Here is a 20,558-nt window from a genome sequence, read left to right as displayed (position 1 = left end):
GGGAGTGGACAGCCCCATAAAACCAAATGGGACTAATGAGGCACAGCAGTCCAGGGACAAGGTCCAGAAGGCAGAAGGGACAGGAAAGCTGGTGATAGGGAACCCAAGGTTGAGTAAGGACAGTGTTGATGTGTTGTGAGGTTGTTAACCACTGTCATAGGGTAACACGGGTTCTGTTAAATGAGAAACTATTTTGTTCTGTAAGCCTTCATCTAAAGCGAGAATAGCAGCACAATTGGAAGAGCGTAGTCGATGTCACTGAACTGTGCATGTAGAAATTTTTGAAATGGTGTATCTTTGGCTATGTATATTTTCACCAAGAAAAAAAAAAAAGGTCAAGAAGGGAGAGGGTTGACATGTTGTGGGGTTGTTAACCAATGTCATAAAACAATATGTGTACTACTCTTTCATGAGAAACTATTTGTTATGTAAGCCTTCACCTGTAGTACAATTTAAAAAAAAAGAAAAAAGAAAAAAAAAAACAACTTCGTTCGTAGAAAAAGGTTGCCCCCTCTTTTTTTTATTTTGCTTAAGACAGCTAGAATTGATAAATGTTATTTATAAGAGGAGAACCTTAATGAATATAGTACTCATCTAAGATGTGCTTTGCAAATGGATGGGGCATTATCAATGGTTATATGGGCACATATTTGGTAATAAATTTTTCTAGAAAAAGACTGATATAAAAATGAAAGTAATATTAAATAAGGCATGAGGGACAAAAATAAAGGTGCTAGAATCCCATAATACATAGGTATTTTGATTATTTTATCTACCAAAAAAAAAGCTTGCCAAATTTTAAAAAATATGAATCTGGTAATGCCAACTTTGGGCTGCTTTATTGATTAACCTGTTTCTGATCATGGAAAAAATTATACTATCTACTGACTCCATTGTATAATTTTATCACGGAGGTGACAAATCATGTTTTCAGTGATGCCTTGAGCTGAAGTGCAATGTACAGTAAAATACGGATTCTCTCAAATGAATTGCTAAAACCATTAATCTTTATCTAAGGACCCATAATAGCAGTTTGTTCTCAGTAGCTGGTGGGGGAAGGAGAGAAAGTGTCTTCCAGAAAACACTTTGGCAGTCAATCTGGTTGATAATAAAACTAGATGAAACATCTGTGGTTAATATTAAGTCTAATTCTCCTCTTAATGGATAATTGTGAAAAAGATAATTTATCCATCTCATTTAGACTACAACTGAGTTTTTCACTTTAGGAAAAGAACATTTTTCCATGTTTCTCAGGTATGACACCCTATGGGGACAGGTACACAAAAGCTGCCAATGGAAAGCAATCTTCTGGTTAGCCCTTGAAAAAAAAAATTGAATGCATTCAACTGACCACTGAAGACTTGGATGTGACCCAAAAAATGGTTCTCTAAGCGGCAGAAAGGAGCCCTGATGGCACAGTGGTTAAGTGCTTGTCTGCTAACCAAAAGGTCATTGGTTCAAACCCACAAGCCGCTCTGTGGGAGGGAGATGTGACAGTCTGCTTCCGCAAAGATTACAGCCTTAGAAACCATATGGGGCAGTTCAGCTCTGTCCTATAGGGTTGCTGTGAGTCAGAATCCACTAAAGGGCAATGGGTTAAGTGACAGAACTGGTACTTCTGCATCTTCACCACTGCAGACATTCTAAATGAACTTAGTGAACTGAATTAATATAATTTGGTCATATTTGACTCCACAAAGTTTATAAAAAAAAAAAAAATGCCCTTGTGAGTAAATGACACTGAACTATTTCTGACCACCAGTGCATTTCAAACTAGTTGATGATAAGAACTATTTCTGACACACGCAAATGTATAATTTAAAGAAGCCATAAAAATTTGTCATGGAGGCTACCATTAATTTTGACAGAGTCTACGAAAGTAACTAATTGCCTTTTAAATATCAATATTAAGAATACCATTTATTAAACTAGCACTTTAACTCTTTTACATATAGGGAGTTTAAGTATCCTGCCCAAGTTAATACACCTAATGAATAGTGTAGTCAAGACCCAGATGTCCTAATTCCTATCTAATCCATTTTTCTAAACGTAATTAATAATATCTTAAAAAATAAACCTATTAAATAATGGATTAATTTTCTAGGAATCAGGGCATATTATATGGTTAAAAAATGACTGCTGTCTAACCCAATATATAAGTACTAAATAGCGATTAAATATACATCACTGTTGACCTTTAATCATAACCAAATCTTTGCTCCATTTAGATGTACCCCTTTTTCATCAGACTTTAACTGACATCAGGGAGAGGAAAACATAAACTGACAAGCACAAAAGGTCACAGACAATAGGCATCCACTTCCTCAATGCAGCTTCCAAAAACCTCATGTTATATGAAGAAAATGTTACAGGAATGATTCATTATTCTTTCCTTTTTACCCAAGTATACATTTCTTTCTAAGCTGTTGGTCCACAACGAATATTTCTTATCACTTGGTATCTTCCCTTCCCCACCGCCCCATTTTGATGTGCTTTCTAATTCTTATCCTCACTTACACAGCTTACCACTTTCTAAAAGGAATTCATTTCATAACAACAAGAGAAAATTGTACAAGAAATACAAAAACCCCAAAGGGTTATGTATTTCTTGTTTGCATCAGATGGGCCAAATTTTGTCTTAGTTATCGATAAAGCAAATAAGACAGACTACTTGGTGAGGCAGAAGGGATGGTTTTATGATCAAGGCAAATAAGATGACCCCCCAATCTTCTGTCTTAGTCTCACCCTAACTAGCATTCCCCTGCATTATATAAATGTACACATTATAAGGGCTGTCCTTTTTCAACATTGATGCTGTGGTTAAGATACGACGCTATTGATACTTCCACTCACTAAAATTCTCCAGTACCCATGGCTTCCGTATCTTGAATTCAGACCCATCCACTCCCACTTCAAGCCAGTGTTCCCATAGTGTGATCACCTGCAGGAGAAACAGCTGGAGGGCTTGTTAAAAATGTGGATCCCTACTAAACCAAAACCAAACCCACTGCCATAAAGTCAATTCCGACTCATAGCAACCCTACAGGGCAGAGCAGAACTGCCCCATAAGGTTTCCAAGGATGTAATCTTTACAGAAGCAGACAGCCACATCTTTCTCCTGCGGATCCCCGCTGCAACCCCATAAAATTGAATGAATCAGACTTTCTGGGTGAGGGTTCTGAGAATCTGCATTTTAACCCACCTCCATGGGGGTGGGTGGAAGGAGGCCATCAAAGATAGAGATAAATAGCGTCTCAAGCCCTTAGATCTGAATTCTACCTCGCCCCTCAATCAGTACTTTCTATCTGTAACGATTATCTTCCTCCTGAAACAATCTATTCTCTCTGTTTTTTATGGACAGTGTTAATCTTGTAATTCAGTTTGCTATTGTTTTCACACATATTCTTCCCACATTGTATTGTGTGTTCCTGGAGGATAAAGATTACATCCACTACTTTCTACTGCACCTCTGCAATTTCTGCTACATTGGCCTGCAGGGTAAGCACAGCTCAGTAAGCATCGATGAATTGTTTGATTAATGAGAAAGTAACATAATACTGAAGTGTGTCCTTCCATAGTCACTGTCAATTTTCTACAAATATAATGATGCCACAAGTACTGACAGTCCCCAGTACAGTTTAATAAATGGATATATGTAGCACTTTGAATATAAATATTTTAGGAAGTAGCTGCAATAAATCTTCCGAAATGGACTTTAATAATAAACTAACACATCATATCAAAAGGTCAGAAATTCTCCTATTTGATTATACTAATAATCCAGCAAATGTTACTGATTTAGCAATTCCACTTAATATAACCATCATAAAAGCCTATGCAAAAAATTTTTTTAAAACTTTGTAGCTATGGCAAAAGAGCTGAAAGCAATACAGAAACAATATCAACTCAAGTAAAGGGTATTAATATTGATGAGATTAGAAAAATTTCTTCATAACTACCAGTATTATGTACAGAATAAGCTTTTGAACATTACTTGCCATACATGGATAAAGTGGAAGCTATGAGCATGAAGTCTGGAGTCAGAATGGCTTTGCTCAAATCTGAACTCCTCCACACATGAAGAGTGTGGTTTTGGACAAATTATTTGACCTGTCTGTGTTTCAGTTTCCTCATCTGTAAGAAGGGGACAACAATAGTACTTAAACCAGAGTTGTAATAACGTATATATACCAGTTGCTGTAGAGTCTATTCCTACTCATGGCAACCCTATGTGTGTCAGAGTAGAACTGTATTCTTTAGGGTTCTCAATGGCTGACATTTCATAAGTAGATCACCAGGCCTTTCTTCTGAGGCACCTCTGGGTGTGCTTGAACTACCAAACGTACGGTTAACAACTGAGCACGTGGGACTGAGAAAATATACGTAAGCATGTGGAATGGATATGTGCTCCCTACATGCTACTTATCATTATTATTATTATTATATAACCAGCAAGAGTCTAGCCCTTAAACATATTATTTCAATGTATTTATCTGATAAAGCTCAAATCAGTTTCCCCTTCAAAGAACTACTTTGCTGCTAGACAAATACCAAGCTCTTCAGATCAAAATTAAATGCCCTCCAAAATCTAGCCCAATCTATCCAGTTTTATTTTCCAATTCTCCATTCCACTGAGACCCATCTTTTCTCATCGATCCCTGAGTCTTTGCTGTTCTAATTTTCTTATCAGGAAAGGGGAAGGAGGTGAGAGAGGCAACCAGCGTGAGCTGTGTGAAGCTTGTTCTCCTGAACAAGCTGAGGTGTTCACCCCAACTCTAGTGACCACCCTCATGAAACAGCGTTGTGACCCCTTCTGTACAAAACCCCGGTACAGCACACAGCTGCCACAATTCTTGAACTTCATTCTCAAGGATTCCAAATGTCATAATTTCTCAAAATGGCCTTGTAGAGTCTCTACTCCTTTTTCTTGAATTTGTAACTATATATAATAACTCCAAATCAGTGAAAAACTGGTGGATTTAAATTAAGGAACAACAATAACAGCAACATTAATTGGCAGTGGCTGTGCTGCTTAAGGACAAGGCAAGGCGATCCCCAACATGTCATGTTAACAAGCTCATGTTGAGAGAGTTGGTCACAAGGCCTACAATATATCCATCAATGCCTGCACTGTGCTATTGATGCTGTTAATGAAATTTAAGCCTCTGAAAAATGACTTAGGGTACCAATGAGACACGTACTTTCAATAATCCTGCTAATCATTACATGTCTTCATCAAATTTGACCCCACAAAACATTCAGTAGTACTCTACTTTGTTTTAAAAACTCAGATGCCTCCTATGTGAATCTCAGGAATAAGCTGACATGAAAATTTCCGATACTGTTCCCATTACTCATTTTTAGTACAGGCTCTGCCTTCAATTCCAGGGTGTAGGACTTACTTAATGACTTGCCAGTGGTGCCTGAAAGTGTTTCCTTTCAACTTCTTTTTAAATACTGATTATGAAGTAAGTGAATAAAGAGTGTGGGCTTGGAGTTAAACTGCACAGGTTTGAATCCTGGCTCTATTACTCACTATGGGATCTCAGGCAGGTTACTTCACCTCTCTGAACTTCAGTTTCCACATCTCTGCGATGGGGATAACAACAGTACTTACCTCACAGGGGAATATTCAACAAATTAAAGCACATAGGTGCTTGGTAAGCAGCCCTGCTGGCACAGTGCTTAAAGTGTTTGGCTGCTAACTGAAAGGTTGGCGGTTGGAACCCACCAGCTGCTTCGCGGGAAAAAGACGTGGTGATCTGCTTCCATAAAGATTTCAACCTCAGGAACCCTATGGGACAGTTCTACTCTGTCCTATGAGGTCACTATGAGTCAGAATCGGTGTGTTTACGGTGATTGGTACAGTGCCTGGCACATAGTAAGCTTTCAATAAATGCTAAATCACTGTAATTATGATTATCAGAACAAGTGTTGGGGGAGCAGTTATCAGTCAAGGCATGAGTAACCCTTTAGCAAATGGCTACTTCTACTGCAAAAATTACTCTGAACTAAACTTCATTTACATCCTTGCAACATTCATCATATGGTCTCAAAACAAAACTAAACTGCCCAGGTGTATATAGCAACATCTTTAAGAAATTTGGAGCCCTGGTGGTGCAGCAGTTAAGAGCTTAGGCTGTTAACCAAAAGGTCAGCAGTTCAAATCCACCAGCCACACCTTGCAAACCCCATGAGGCAGTTCTAGTCTGTCCTGTAGTGCTGCTGTGAGTCGGAATCTACTCAACAGGTTTGCTGTTTTTTTTTTTTTTTTTAAGGCAATATATTAAAAAGAAAAAAATTTGTCTATTCACATTATTGGCCTTTATTTTACTCTTCTTGTTTAGATTTTTTCCTTAAAAATTAGGCCTAAAAAAGAGCAAGAAGCTCTGGATTCAAGGTTAAAGACTCGTTGAAATTGTTAAAGCAAAAACACACAATAAAATTCCATCAATTCAAATTTTAATCAGTCTATGATAATTTACTTTAAGAGACAATTATCTTTTTAACATTTCTGTAAAAAAAAAAAAAATCAGGCAAAGCAAATATACATTAAAGGCCAGATATCAGAGCTATTAAAATTGGGCAGGTTTAAGTTGAAAACAATACACATCATTTTTTAATGATTTAAAGACGTGTTTTAAGAGTTTGGGTACAAAAGAGAGTGCTAATTATAAATGACAATTTATCTAACATTAATACAGATAAAGCTAGTTGGATATATTGCACAGCTCTGAAAATAGTAAAATGAAAAGGTATTATTGGTCCAATTTCTAACAATAATTGACTGTCTCGCTGTTCTCTGATTCATGACATTTTACTGTATAGGCTTTTGGGGCTCAGAATGAATTAATATTTTATAAAGCTTTAAATTTTAAAACAAAACCTGGATATAGCATATGTATTAAAATTCTGCTCATAACATAGATTTTATAAAATCTACCTAAAAATATCTGATGGAAAAGAAGCCTGTTGCCAAAGTCCACATATTTCCCCTATTAAACAGAGGTAAGCCATATCCCCAGAAACCATATTCAAGCCCACAGGATACTCATGAACTAAAATAATGAACGATAATGCCTTGTTCTCTGCATTAATATTAAAGAAAAGAGAAAATAGAAAACTTTATAGCCACTATCAACTCTCTGGACCATAAATCTTGAGTTTTGAGAATTGCTTCCCAAAAGGGTAGGGAATGGGGATGAGTTGTGAGAGAGCTTTGGAGCCTAGACATATTTTTTAGCAAGCCAGCAAAGCACTGACACAAATTTCTACATATCTCTCTGGTTGTGAAAAGTCTCATTTGTGGTGATTTATATTTCCTCATAAAGAACTCTGAAGATAATATAAGCCTGCTGTGAGGCTGTATGACAACTTTCAAACCAAGAGTTACACGAACATTCTGTTAAAATAGAGCAAGAATAGATGAGTGGGAAAATCTGTAGAAATAGTATCTCTTCTGATGAAAGGTCAAAATACTGTTCTTGCAGCAGGTGCAATGTTTCAGAGAGCTACCTTTAGCTCTGTGTGCGCATCTCATGTATAATATATTGGTAGCCTGTACTCAAAAGTATTATTTTTTTTCCTGAAAACTGACTGTGTTTGATGTGTGCATGCTTGTGTAATTTACAACAAATGACACTTAGAAATCATCAAACCGAAGTTCAGTTGCCTTAATAAGTTACTAAGGAAAACACAGAGAATAGCATGCTGACAATCCAAAGTCAATGAAGTATAAACACTGTTATTCCAAGTGTCACTGGCGTGTTATTTCCATTTCTCCTGGCATCTGCTGTATGTAACACTGTGCATACATGCGACACAGCAGCTCATTAAACTGTTTTCAGTTAACTCTGAAACCAAACTAGTACATTACATGTTTATAAGGCTGAGAATTACTGCTTCCCTGTGAAATCACACAATCAATCAGGTGAATAGTTTCTCTAGGAGATGCGGCCACTTTTGACATTTAGGGATGAAAAGAACAATGCTCTAATTTGTCCCCATTTCAGCATTTAGTTTCAGTGGGGTAAAAGGAAGCAAAAGGTGACATAATTCCTTTGTCCCCCTCAGGAGGTTGGAAGTCTACATGCTGCGTCAGTCTCCTGATAACATTTTGAATTCTCAAAAGGAGTACAAGTAAAAATTAGTTTGTTTTTGAACTTCTTATCTGAGTGTCACAGCCTTTGAAAAATTCAGACAACGGGAAGGGTAGTTATGAGTGTTCACTTTCTTAGGGATGATACCACAGATTTCCATCAAGCACCAATTATTAGCGTTTACAGCTCCCTTTGCGAACTTTAACAACTCTCCTAATGTCAAAATCTATTAAGCAAGGATGTTTGCTCCAGTTTCCTTTTTCACAGACCTGGCATTCATTCCTCTGATTGTTTTTAACAGAATCTCATCCTTTAGTGTAGCCATTGAACCGACATGGATTTCCTTTGAAAATTCTCCCCAGTTGGCCAAATAATATTGCCAAAAATTTAAGAAATAATAGAGTGCTTTTAAATACCCTGTGTTGCTATCAATCACCTCATCCACCTCTGATTTTACTCAAGCCATCTCAAGCGTGCTGGAGGAAGTGAGACCAGCAGTACCTGGGCCCATGCTGAGCATTCTTGTTCAGAAGGTAATGGGCCAACTGGTAATAAACAACTGTTTTCATAAAGGAAAATTACAATTAACACAGAAAAATATCCTGAAGTCCCTAAATATCCCTCTTTCATGTTCTTTATTTAACCTTCATTTACAAGCCCTTGAAATCCATTCATGCTTTTCTAAAAGATGGCTAGGGACAACTTGAAACAGACGCAACTCTCTACATTCATTCTTTAAATAAAAAGGTGCATTCTTGCAGGACCACTAAAGACCTCTGGAAGTATACAAAAGGAAGAGAAGCACAATTTTCCCACAAAAACCCGATACACTTCCAGGCATACCTCCAGAATCGAAGTGGAGAAGAAACTGTTCCATTTTATTTTCAAGATAAAACACAAATTATTTAAAAAAAAAAAAAAAACCCAAAGTGTAAATAGTTTTTACTGACTAATATATACTCTTGCATGTGAAAGCTGGACAATGAATAAGGAAGACCGAAGAACTGACGCCTCTGAATTATGATGTTGGCGAAGAATATTGAACATACCATGGACTGTCAAAAGAACGAACAAATCGATCTTGGAACAAGTACAACCAGAACGCACCTTAGAAGCAAGGATGGTGAGAGTACATCTTACGTACTTTGGACATATATCAGGAGGGATCAGTCCCTGGAGAAGGACATTATGCTTGGTAAAGCAGAGGGTCAGTGAAAAAGAGGAAGACCCTCAACAGAATGGACTGACATAGTGGCTGCAACAACGGGCTCAAGCATAACAACAATTGTGAGAATGGTGCAGGACTGGGCAGTGTTTTGTTCTGTTGTACACAGGGTCGCTATGAGTTGGAACTGAATCAACGGCACCTAACAAGAACAATATATACTCTGCATCTATTTCTGAGCAATTATTATTTGATATTTGTGCTATGGCCATATTCATTTTTTCCACTTCAGAAATTATTAAAATTTGTCAATTTGTTAACACTGCTCTTCCACTTCCTTCTCTATTAATATAAACATGCCTTGCTGAAGGCCCACATACCTAAAAAAATACAGAAGGCGAACTGGTATTTGACCACAGTCTTTTTGGAAATTTCAGCTGTAAATCCGTTGAATCTCAGCTGAAGTTTTTGCCAGAGTGAATAATGCTAAAATTAGACTCCAGTAACCGAAAAAAAAAAAAAAAAAAAAAAAACAATAATAAAAGCAAAATGCACACACACACACTGAAGCAAATACTGAGTTGTTCATTTTAAGAAAGTACATTGTACTTACTGGTCAGCTCCCCTGCAAGAGTAAAAGACCATAAGTGGTGAAAAAGATTACCTCCTGCTTTGATAATTGTGCCATTTTGACACTCTTCTATTTCAATATGAACAACTTGGTAAAAAGGTACATTGGTGTGAACTGTCTGGGCCAAAATCATTCTTAATGTAGATTACTCAGGTAAGCCACTGAAAAGCTGACTCCTTAGACATATTTAGTCCTAGCATAATGCTCCTCCAGAATACAGGGCATGGTCTTTTTTATTAAACTAAGTATCAATCAGGGCTATGCAAGTTGCCTTAACTTTTCAAAGAATGAAAATGCTTTGGATGTAAATTATCGAAGATATCTTTTTAGCAGTCAACTGGCCCTTTGAAAAAATATTTCTTTTACTGAGTCTTGGAAATAGGAACGATTGTGATAAAGAACTATTATTATTATAAAAACTTTCCAATATGAAGAAAGTGAGGCTCGATGAAGTTAACTTGCCATGTCAGTTACTATGAGTATAGAAGGGCTTAGGCCCGTGGCTGCACTTACCATACTCTGCTTTTATTACCATGTTCCACTCTCTCCATTCATATAACGCACCCCCAGCTAATGATCAAAAAAGCGTTACTAAGAAACTAGGGAACTTCTGCTGAGGGCACAGTAAAACCTGGGATCTCTAATTTTTCCGCTTTTCTCAAACACTGCACAAGAGAAGGAAACACTACCCAGTTCTGCGCCATCACCATGATCAGGTGCAGACTGGATTGTTGTGATCCATAGGGTTCTCACTGGCTGGAAGTAGGTCTCCAGGTCTTTCTTCCTCACCCACCTTAGTCTGGAAGCACCACTGAAACCTGTTCAGCATCATAGCAACACGCAACACTGACAGATGGGTGGTGGCTGCACATGAGGTGTGTTGGCCAGGAATCAAGCCTGGGTCTCCCGCATAAAAGGTGAGAATTCTACCACTGAACCACCATTGCTCCTTTCTCAAACATTACAAGAGATTTTTTAAAAAATTAGTTATTTTTTGTTTTATTTATTATTTTGGCATTTACTCATTTAACAAATATTTACTGAATACTTCCTATGTGCCAGGTACTTTTCTAGATGCTGTTTTGTACTATTTTTTATTGAAAACATACCGTTTTTTCATAAATATTATGGTTAAGCAGGTTCTCCATATTATGGAGAGCTTGCCTGATTTTATAAACACCTCTATGAGATAATATACTAGAAGTTCCAAACAACTCACTTGCAAATGGAACACATCCAGTCGGCAAGTGAAGGGCTTTCCTTACGTTAGCATTCTCTAGGTTTAGTGATTATTACACTTTCTAATGGCTAGTTAATATCATACTATACAATCAAATGATTCCCAAAGCTGATCTAGATTACTTTAATATCTCTTAGAAATTTACTTACTCTTTTCCAGTTTTAAAAATCGTACCCTCTCAGCTTACAACAAAATTGTAAATGTTTATTTAAAAACATGTAAAGCAGAGAATTAACAGTTAACCACATGCATTCAAGTAGCTATCTACTATGAGTTTAAGAATGATGCCCACTGTAATACAGACTGCTCCCATGGGTGTTTTTTCCCCCCCAATTTTGAAAGATACGCATACTAAAAAGACTGGAGCAGGAGTCTTCTTTAGCCTCCTGCAAATTCTTTTTATTAATAAGATCTTCAGGATCCCAACTTTAAAGAAATGGACATTCTCTAGCTGTGCACTTCTGTCATCATATCAGTATGAAGGAATAATACTACAACAACATGTATTCAAGTTTACCTGGCAATAAGCTTAGAGGGTCAGCAAAAAAAAGGAAGAGCCTGAACGAGATGGACTGACACAGTGGCTACAATAATGGGCTCAAGCATAACAACGATTGGGAGGATGCGCAGGACCGGGCAGCTTTTCTTTCTATTGTACACAGGGTCACTGTGATTCAGAACCGACTCCACAGCACCTAACAACAATAACTACAAGCTTAGGAAGGCTGCTGTTGTTAGTTGCTGTCGAGTCGATTCCAACTCACGGAGACCTCCTGCTCCAAGGGGTTTTTTCAAGGCTGTCACCTTTTGGATGTGGATCACCAGGCCTGTCTTCTGACGTGCCTCTAGGAGGGTTTGAACTGCCAAACTCTTGACTAGTGGTTGAACGCTTAACCATTTGTACCACCTTGGAACTCCTCGTCCCTACTGATCTCCCAGAAATGCCAACTTCCCATCTGCTGTGACTATAAACTATCTTTACTCCGAGTATCTTCTTTTGAAGAAAATCAGCTCCGACTTAGATGCAATAAATGCTGGAAGAATTCTTTTTAGTACTATTTTCAAAAAATGACGTTTGTCTTCTTTGTTGCGGGTTTCTCATTAGAATTAACTCATTTCTGAATCAATTGTGCAAGCATGATTCAGCTTGGTTGCTGAGTATTCAGTGTATTTAAGAAGAATTTCTAAGCAAATACAACTTTCCTGGCCTCTGAAGTTACCTAGATTGAAAGGGTCAACCATCCGGGAAAATACAGTTAAAATATCTTCTGGAGATGGAAAAGTATCCTTTGGAGCTAAAAATGTATAAAAAAAAACACCAAATCTGTTGCTGTCGAGTCAATTCTAACTCATAGTGACCCTACAGGACAGAGAAGAACTGCCCCATGGGGTTTCCAAGAAGCAGCTGGTGGATTCCCACTGCCGACCTTTTTGGTTAGCAGCTCAGCTCTTAACCACTGAGCAACCAGTGCTCCAAAAATGTATAAAGGGTTTAAAATTTATCTTTCTACTATCTGATTTGGAGTTTCTAGGAAGAGTTATAGAGTAGTATTTTCTACTTTGACAGTAGATGTCAAAGTGAGTGCTAATTGTTTTTGATCTTTTTTTAAATATAAGCATATGAGGCACAGGACTTTATCTCTTCACTTCCTTTAATTGCTTCCTCATTTAACTTACTCCCAGATTGGTCATTTCTTATCTATGCAAAACTGTTTTCAAGTTATCTTATGTTTCTGTGCTTCCATTTTCACACCTGTAAAACAGGAAGTTAGAATAGTACCTGCCTCATAGTGGTGTTTTGAGAATTGCAAGGTGCTTACAATAGTGCCTGACACAGAGTAAGCGCTATGTAAGCACTAGTTACCTTTATTCATTTAACATCTACTATGTGCCAAGCAATGTAATACAGAGCATAGAGCAGAAATATCAGTGAACAAACAAATCATAAATATACAATGTCAGGGGTGACAAGTGCCTGAGGAAAATTAAAGCAAAGTCAGGGCATAAAGAATGACAGAGAAAGTATTATTTTATATAGGAGACCAGAGTGGCCACTTTAATAAAGAAATCTTTTCAGCACAGACCTAAAGGAAGTAAGAACAAGGGGCATGGATGCATGGGGCACCGAGAACCCTAGGCAGAAGGAAGAAAAAGTTCAAAGGCTTGGATATAGCAGTGTGCTGGACATGTATGAGGAACAGAAAGGAGGCATTGTAGCTGAAGCAGGAAGAATAAGACAGAAAGTGGTAGGATAGGAAGTCGGAGAGGCCGAGAGTGAGGGGAGAGGGTTTCATGCCCGGCAGAGCCTTGCTGGCCGTGTTATAGACTTTGACTTTTAGTCTTGATGAGACAGAAGTCACTGGAGGGTTCAGTCCCATCAGAGCAGTGACAAGATTGACTTAAATTTCAGAAGAATAACTCTGGTAGAAGCATAGACAATAATAAGAAGCTGATGTACTAGTCAAGGCTACAGGTCATGGTAACTTGGAAAAGGTGGCATAGGTAGAACTTGCTTAAAAATTCTAACATGCCTTTCTACTTCACATTTCCTCTGAAGATTTCCCTTTAACTGTCATTTACTAATCACCTACTAAGTGTTCAACATCTATTAAGTAAGGCATTGGACTGGGTCACTTACAGGTGTTATCTCTTGTCCCAGTGGCATGTACTCTCAGATAAAATATAATAAGACTAGGATGTTAAAGCTCCAAGAAATCTTTGAAATCATCTACTGCAACCACATTATTTTACAGATGTGGAATTAGAAATTGAGAGGTTAAATGATTTACTTAAGATCATATACCTAGTTAGGTCAAGAGAAAGATTTAGGACTCAATTTTCCTTACTTTATAAAAGAGTACATTCGAGATCAATGTTTCTACCGAGTTTTAAAGATAACTAACAGTGTCCTTATTTCAATTATTTCCCTTCATATCTTCTGATTTAAAAACGACAACAGCAAAGCTGCTTTCAAGCATGTTCTCATTAGGTTAATATATGTAGGAATCATTTCTAAAATGTGTATTTCCTGAACTTTTTAAAATAACTCTTCCATTAGGAAATCTATATAAGTGACTATGACCTTAAACTATTGACTGGAAGTTCTGCAAATTTATCATTGAATAGAAATATCACCAACTTCCCGTAATTACTTTAGTATGCCAATCTCTTACCAAAATGACTCCTATAGATTAAAAACAGTATTTGTCACATTCAGGAATGGCCTTCATCTACCTTCGCAATAGATCAGAGATTATAACAACTTAATATACTGCCTGTTTTCAAGGACGGGAAAATGTTTCAACGATAGAGTCTTTCTTGGGACAAATAAAGGAAAGATCTAGAATTGTGAAAGATTTAGAAATCCCAAATGAGATATTTCTAACTACTACATTTTCTTAATTTATAGAACAAAAAAATTAAAAATAAAATAAATCTTGTTGAGGATAAAGCAGAACACGATACAATTTCTCTGATTTGGGCCCTTTCTTAGTCTAAGTGACGAGGTGAATGTACTGTTATGAAATACTCATCTCCCCTTCCTCCAAATCAGTGTATCTGAACGCTGGCACTCCAGTCACCACTAAGCTTAAATCTTCCTCTAGCACACTAATGCAGGACTGCTGAAAAGGTTGCAACTTTCTTTCCTTTGGATAAGTTAGAAAAGATTTCAAGGCCATGAGGAGCTGAAAAGCACTCCTGGCCTAATAAGAACATTTTATCAATTGACTGGTAGGCAGTCAAGCTCATTCCTGAGATCAGCACTAAGAGCTTTTTGGTAACGTAGAAAGTGTGAAAAGAGCCATTTCCCAATCATCTTGTTCATTCCATGCATATTAGAAGACAGGAAAATTCAACTGAGGGCCAATTCTCCCCTAAGAATCCTTTACTTTAATTATGACCACAGTATATTAAACGTCTGTTAAAGACATCCACATTAGCTCTGCCGCTCCTGCTCTCAATAGTGAAAGAAAGAAGAGACCCTTTCACTACTAAAAAAGAAAGGGGAGGAGGCTTTTATAGTCCGAAAACATGGCTGAAAATTCAATTTAACCAAATACCAGGCCAACGTGCTTCTTGCAAATGAATATTTCTTTGCTGCTAATTTTGTGCTATTTTACCTTTCATTTAAAAAAGTAATTCAAGTTAAACTCAGCTGAACATCAAAAAGCTCTTGATATTTTGAAGCATTTGGAACAATTACTTTGACGGGAGCCCTTGACAGTTAAATGACTCTGTTAAATGAATGTTATAGAAGACACATAATGATTTTTAGTGAAATATTGAATTTAACCACAAATGAGGAAAAACCAGTCATAGACACTATGAGTATATTTGAATAAGAACATCTTGCTTATGAACCTCAATGGATTCTATAATTTCTAATAATCAGACAATCAACTAGTTAGCTGGTAGGTATGTTTCCCATCTTGGTGCTCTCAATTCATTTTCGCTTTTGTTGTTTTCTGAGATGCCAATAAGAAAATTTCTAAACTGGCAATAATTTCTTCTAACACTGGTATAGTATTTTACAGTTAGGCGATTAATGAGATGCTATCCCACAACTGAAGTGCTCCTCTTTCCCTTTTCTCATTTGCTGAATGGCATTCTTTCACAAAGTAAGGAAGTCACCAAAAGTCAAGAGCATGCTGCCTGAGAACGTGTGAGTTCACTGTGTGCCAGTGTTTCCTGCATCTGTGCGACTCAATATTCCTTTCTTATTTTACGGATAGAATGTGAGATAGCATCAAGGCTTTTACATGTTTTCTCATGACTAATGACCAAAATATGTACTGAAATAATAAAACTGTTACTGTTCAATTTCCTTTTAAAATTCAATCCCAATATAAGGGAGAGTGTTCTTGTGATGATAAAATCCGACTTCTTATAAAATTCTGTTTTGTGGAGAAGAAGAGAAACTAGAAATCCTGTAGATGTAAAATGTGCAGGTAAGGAGTAGGAGAGGACACTGGCTTGAAGAAATGTTCTTTATCTTGCTTGTCTGGTAAAGCTGGAATGAAAAGCTGAGGCTAAGTGTGCTGGGTGGTATTACTTGGATCTATACACACTTCCCGATTCTTCTTAGTAGGTAAGGCACAACGTCCCTCATGTTCCCACTGCTCCCTGCATTTATCTTCATTCAGCAATTGCCTGCTCATACTGTAACTGTCTATTCACATGACTGATTCCCACTAGACTGTCATTCCTTGTAACAGAGAGTATCGGTCCATCTTGCATCACCAACATTTATGAGCCATGATAAGCTGCTCAATAAACGTACTTTTGAACAAATCAACATTTCACTCCTTCATTTGACAGTGAAAACATGTGGGAAAGGCTAGATACTTTATCTGATGCCTATTAATAAAGCAAAGTCCAGATATACATCAAGTTGTCTCAATTAGATATTACTTACAACCTGACTACTCAAAGTATGGTCCAGAGACCCGCAGTATTGTACCACCTGGGAGCTTTATAAATATAGAATTCAGACCCCCTGGAGTCAGAAGTCGCACTTTAACAAGATTCCTAGGTGACTCTTATGCACAGTAAAGTTTCAGAAACACTTGCCTATAATATATGACTATGATGAGCCTAAAGAAGTGAACAGGCATATGATGGAGCAGAAACAAGGCCATGGCAATGTGATTAATACAGAGGTCTGCTGAGAAAGTTTTAGAGCTCTCTAGACAGAGTGTCACTTAACATTCACAGGTGGGAAACTCACAACAGTTCTCTTGGAACTCTTTCTAGATAGCTCTTCATGGTCTTTCCTGTGTAAAGACACAGCCGCCCTTAATAATTGTCTTTTCTCCTCGGTGCAAAGAGAGTATCGTCAGCATGCTGACATTTGCAGGAGTTTTGGATTTCTTCACTGACTGAAAATGTGGATGATCAAAAGGATATTGCTGACACCTGAATAAAAAATCCAATGATGCCAAGCTATGTAAATTTAATTATTTCCTTTAATTTTTTTTCAGGAATCTTTTTTTCTATTCCTGGGCTTTAGAGATGTCCTAGCAATTTTCATTTAAAAGAAATACAAGTCAGCAGTGGTTCACTGAACAGGCTGATACGCAATTTCATAAGGGGAGAGGCACTGTGTCTTTAATCTAATTTGTGCTCTCAATTCCCAGCTAATGTATCTAGGGATCCTGATGTATGCATTTACAAGGAGACATCTGTAATGCAGAGTCTAGCTCTCTGAAACATGGGTAAAAAATTAGTCTGGTTTCTCGCAGCTGCCCTACAACACAATATATCTCTATATACTCACAGATGTAGAAATATTCCCGGCCTGGCCTGAATTCAAATCCTAGAGAAAAGGGAGTGAAGAGCTGGAATTTTTCAGAGAACTTCAGCGGTCCATTTGGAGAGTGAGGCCGGTTACATTCCCATCTCTTGAACCCTTTGGAAGTGTGGTCGCAGGCACTGTAGCCATCAAAGTTCACCATGTAGAGGACGTAGCGCTCAGTTTTATCTTCTGGGACGGAGTCCTCATAGTGAGGGCAGAAAACATCCAGGTAGTCATTGATACAGACGTCAATGTGGTAGTCACCCCTCTGGAATCTGTTGGAAAAAGAAAAAGATGAGATTACTCATAGAGGAAAGGCTTTTTGCTTGGAATCAGTGGCCGAACACTTTAACAATGCTGGGGCTAAAAGATTTATTGTAAGAAATTTTTATTGTATGCCATTATGATTTGGGGCACGATTTGAAATGTTGCAGTTTCAAATAAGCAACAACAAGCCATTTTAGAAAAGAACTGTATTATATTTGTTTCAAAATGCCCTACAAATGGAGTGCTTCAATTTCATTTTAAGTATTACATTAAATAGCCATTCTTTCAAAATGAAACTATATGAAGGGAATGTTTTGCTGTGATCTCCTTTTTCTTTATTTTTTTTTTTTTGGTGAAAATAAATATAGCCAAAGATACACCGTTTCAAAAATTTCTACATACACAGTTCAGTGACATTGACTACGCTCTTCCAATTGTGCTGTTATTCTCACTTAAGATGAAGGCTTACAGAACAAAATAGTTTCCCATTTAACAGTTACTACAAATGTTGCCCTATGACAATGGTTAACAATCTCACAACACATCAACAATATCCTTACTCAACCTTGTATTCCCTATCACCAGCTTCCTTGTCCCCTTCTGCCTTCTGGCCCTTGTCATTGGCCTCCTGTACCTCGTTAGTCTCATTTGGTTTTACGGGGCTGTCCACTCCCAGGCTGAACAGTGAACCTCGGAGGGAACTTCACCACTGAGCTAAAAGGGTGTCTGGGAGCCATACTCTCAGGGTTTCTCCAGTCTCCTTTAGGCCAATAAATCTGGTCTTTTTTTTTTTTTTTCTGTGAGTTAGAATTACACTCTACATCCTTCTCCAGCTCTGTCCAGAACCCTCTGTTGTGATCCTGGTCAGAGCAGTCAGTGGTGGTAGCCAGGAACCATCTAGCTGTACTGGACTCAGTCCGGTGGAGGCCTTGGTAGCTGTGGACAATTAGTCCTTTAGACTAATCTTTTCCTTGTATCCTGTTCTCTTCATTCTCCCTTGCTCCCGAAGGAAAGCGACCAGTGGAGTATCTTAGATGGCCGCTCACAGGCTTTTAAGACCCCAGACACTACTCACCAAGGTAGAATGTAGAGCATGGTCTTTATAAGCTGTGTCATACCAATTGAGCTAGATGTTCCCCAAGACCATGGTCCCCAGAGCCCTCCGCCCAGCAATTCAGTCCCTCAGGGAGTTTGGATCCTTCTCTTTATCGTATAATCACATATATTGAAGCAAAGTTTTCATATTCTTGTTAAAATAGTATTTTGCTTAATAAATGTTTTTGAATAAATGAATGAAGATTGAACAACGAACGGAATTGTTTTCGGTGAAACTAAGACCATTCTCAGCTCAGCTTCCTATGCAAATGTAGAAAATTAGAATCATAAAATTGGGAGAATTAAAATCATAAAATTGAAAACCTGGAAAGAAAATTCCTAGAACAACACTATGATTTTAGAGGGAAATAAAAACTAAGGCATAAAAACAAAGCAATGAGTAACTGAGTTAGACCTGAAATGAAGGCTTCAAATCCCAGTCCAGTATTTTTCTTAGTAGATCTTCTTATTTCACAAACTCACCTTAATCTCTCTTTTTTGATGCCCTGTCTCTTTCCATATTAAGAAAATGGAAACCATCTAAATCAACTGACTTTCTCCCCATTTCTTTCAATTTTATAGGTTGTATTTTAGGCTGGACTGAGAAGAAGTGAAAATAACAAGACAGATGAAAATAGCAAAAAATCATGGCCAATTCATTCAAAATAGTCAAAATACACACACACACCACTGCATATACCACACTGTCTACTTCAATTCTTGTTTTGTAAAAGTTTTGCTTATCTGTTTTAACTAATATGACTTTCCGCATCAGTTGAACAGTATTTTTAAGGATATACACACATACCCAAGTATCCATAAGAATTCCTGTTTCACTGATTATCCAACTCTATCTGAAATCAGGGTGGAAAAGCCTACAAAATCCCTGATTTTGGCTAGTAACAAAATTCTTCTCTGAGCCCTCAGAAGTTTCATCATAAAGCCATGTTACTACTGAAATACAACGTCCATAAAGTCATATAATCTTTGAGTCGGACACTCTCTGCGTGAACACTTTCAGTGATGGTGAGATAGTCTATTCCATTTTTGGACATCTCTAAATATTAAAAAGTTTTTTCTTATATGGAGCATAAATTTGCTTCTGTTTAACTTCTATCCAGTGATCCTATTTCTGCTGCCTGGAATTAAAAAGAACAAATCTAATTCCTCCTCCACACAATAGCCTATAAAACATTTGGAGATGTCAGCTATGTCTCCCTATATCCTCCTTTCTCCAGATTTGAAAATCCTGACTCCTTTGACTATTTCTAGCATAGTTCCCAGGCTCATCATCATTCTAGTTTCTTGATCCTCCTTACGTCCTTCAATTTGCCAGTGTTCTTATTAAAATGCAGAACTCCGAACATAACAAAAGATCTGTGAGAGGTGCTGTGACCAATGTACATCCCAACGGAAGTACTACTGCCTTCGCTGTGGATGCTGCATGTTCATTGACAGAGCTGAGGTTCCCTTTTGAGATGCAGCACAATAAAAGTGGAATCACCCCTCATTCTGAGTGAGTAGACCTAGATTTAAGGAATGGACAGACCTGTTGTTAGTTGAGTGGGAGAGTCACAAACTACCCTGTGCATCAGTTTCCTCATATGTAAGTTGAAATAATAATGAAAACCAAACTTGCTGACCTCACGTGGCTACTTCAAGCCCCAGTGAGGAAATGTATGAAAAGCACCATGCTAAAGTAAAGAATTGCTACTATTATCAGGACAGATTAAATCATGTTAAAATGAGCAAGTAACAAAAACACT

General features: G+C 37.6%; 1 protein-coding gene across 1 annotated transcript in view; it reads right to left on the bottom strand.

Moving 5' to 3' along the window:
- The window catches only part of EFNA5 (ephrin A5), a 314,223-nt gene that overhangs the window by 34,327 nt on the left and 259,338 nt on the right, over positions 1-20,558 (bottom strand). Inside the window, exon 2 of the mRNA XM_004377007.2 lies at positions 17,413-17,705. Within this exon, the coding sequence (XP_004377064.1) occupies positions 17,413-17,705 (293 nt within the window). The remainder of the gene's footprint in view (positions 1-17,412; positions 17,706-20,558) is intronic.

Source organism: Trichechus manatus, unplaced genomic scaffold (genome assembly GCF_000243295.1).
Source record: "Trichechus manatus latirostris isolate Lorelei unplaced genomic scaffold, TriManLat1.0 scaffold00047, whole genome shotgun sequence".
NCBI classification, from domain to species: Eukaryota; Metazoa; Chordata; class Mammalia; order Sirenia; family Trichechidae; genus Trichechus; species Trichechus manatus.
Note: the sequence above shows the minus strand (reverse complement) of the source record. Positions and strands in the feature narration are given on the sequence as shown.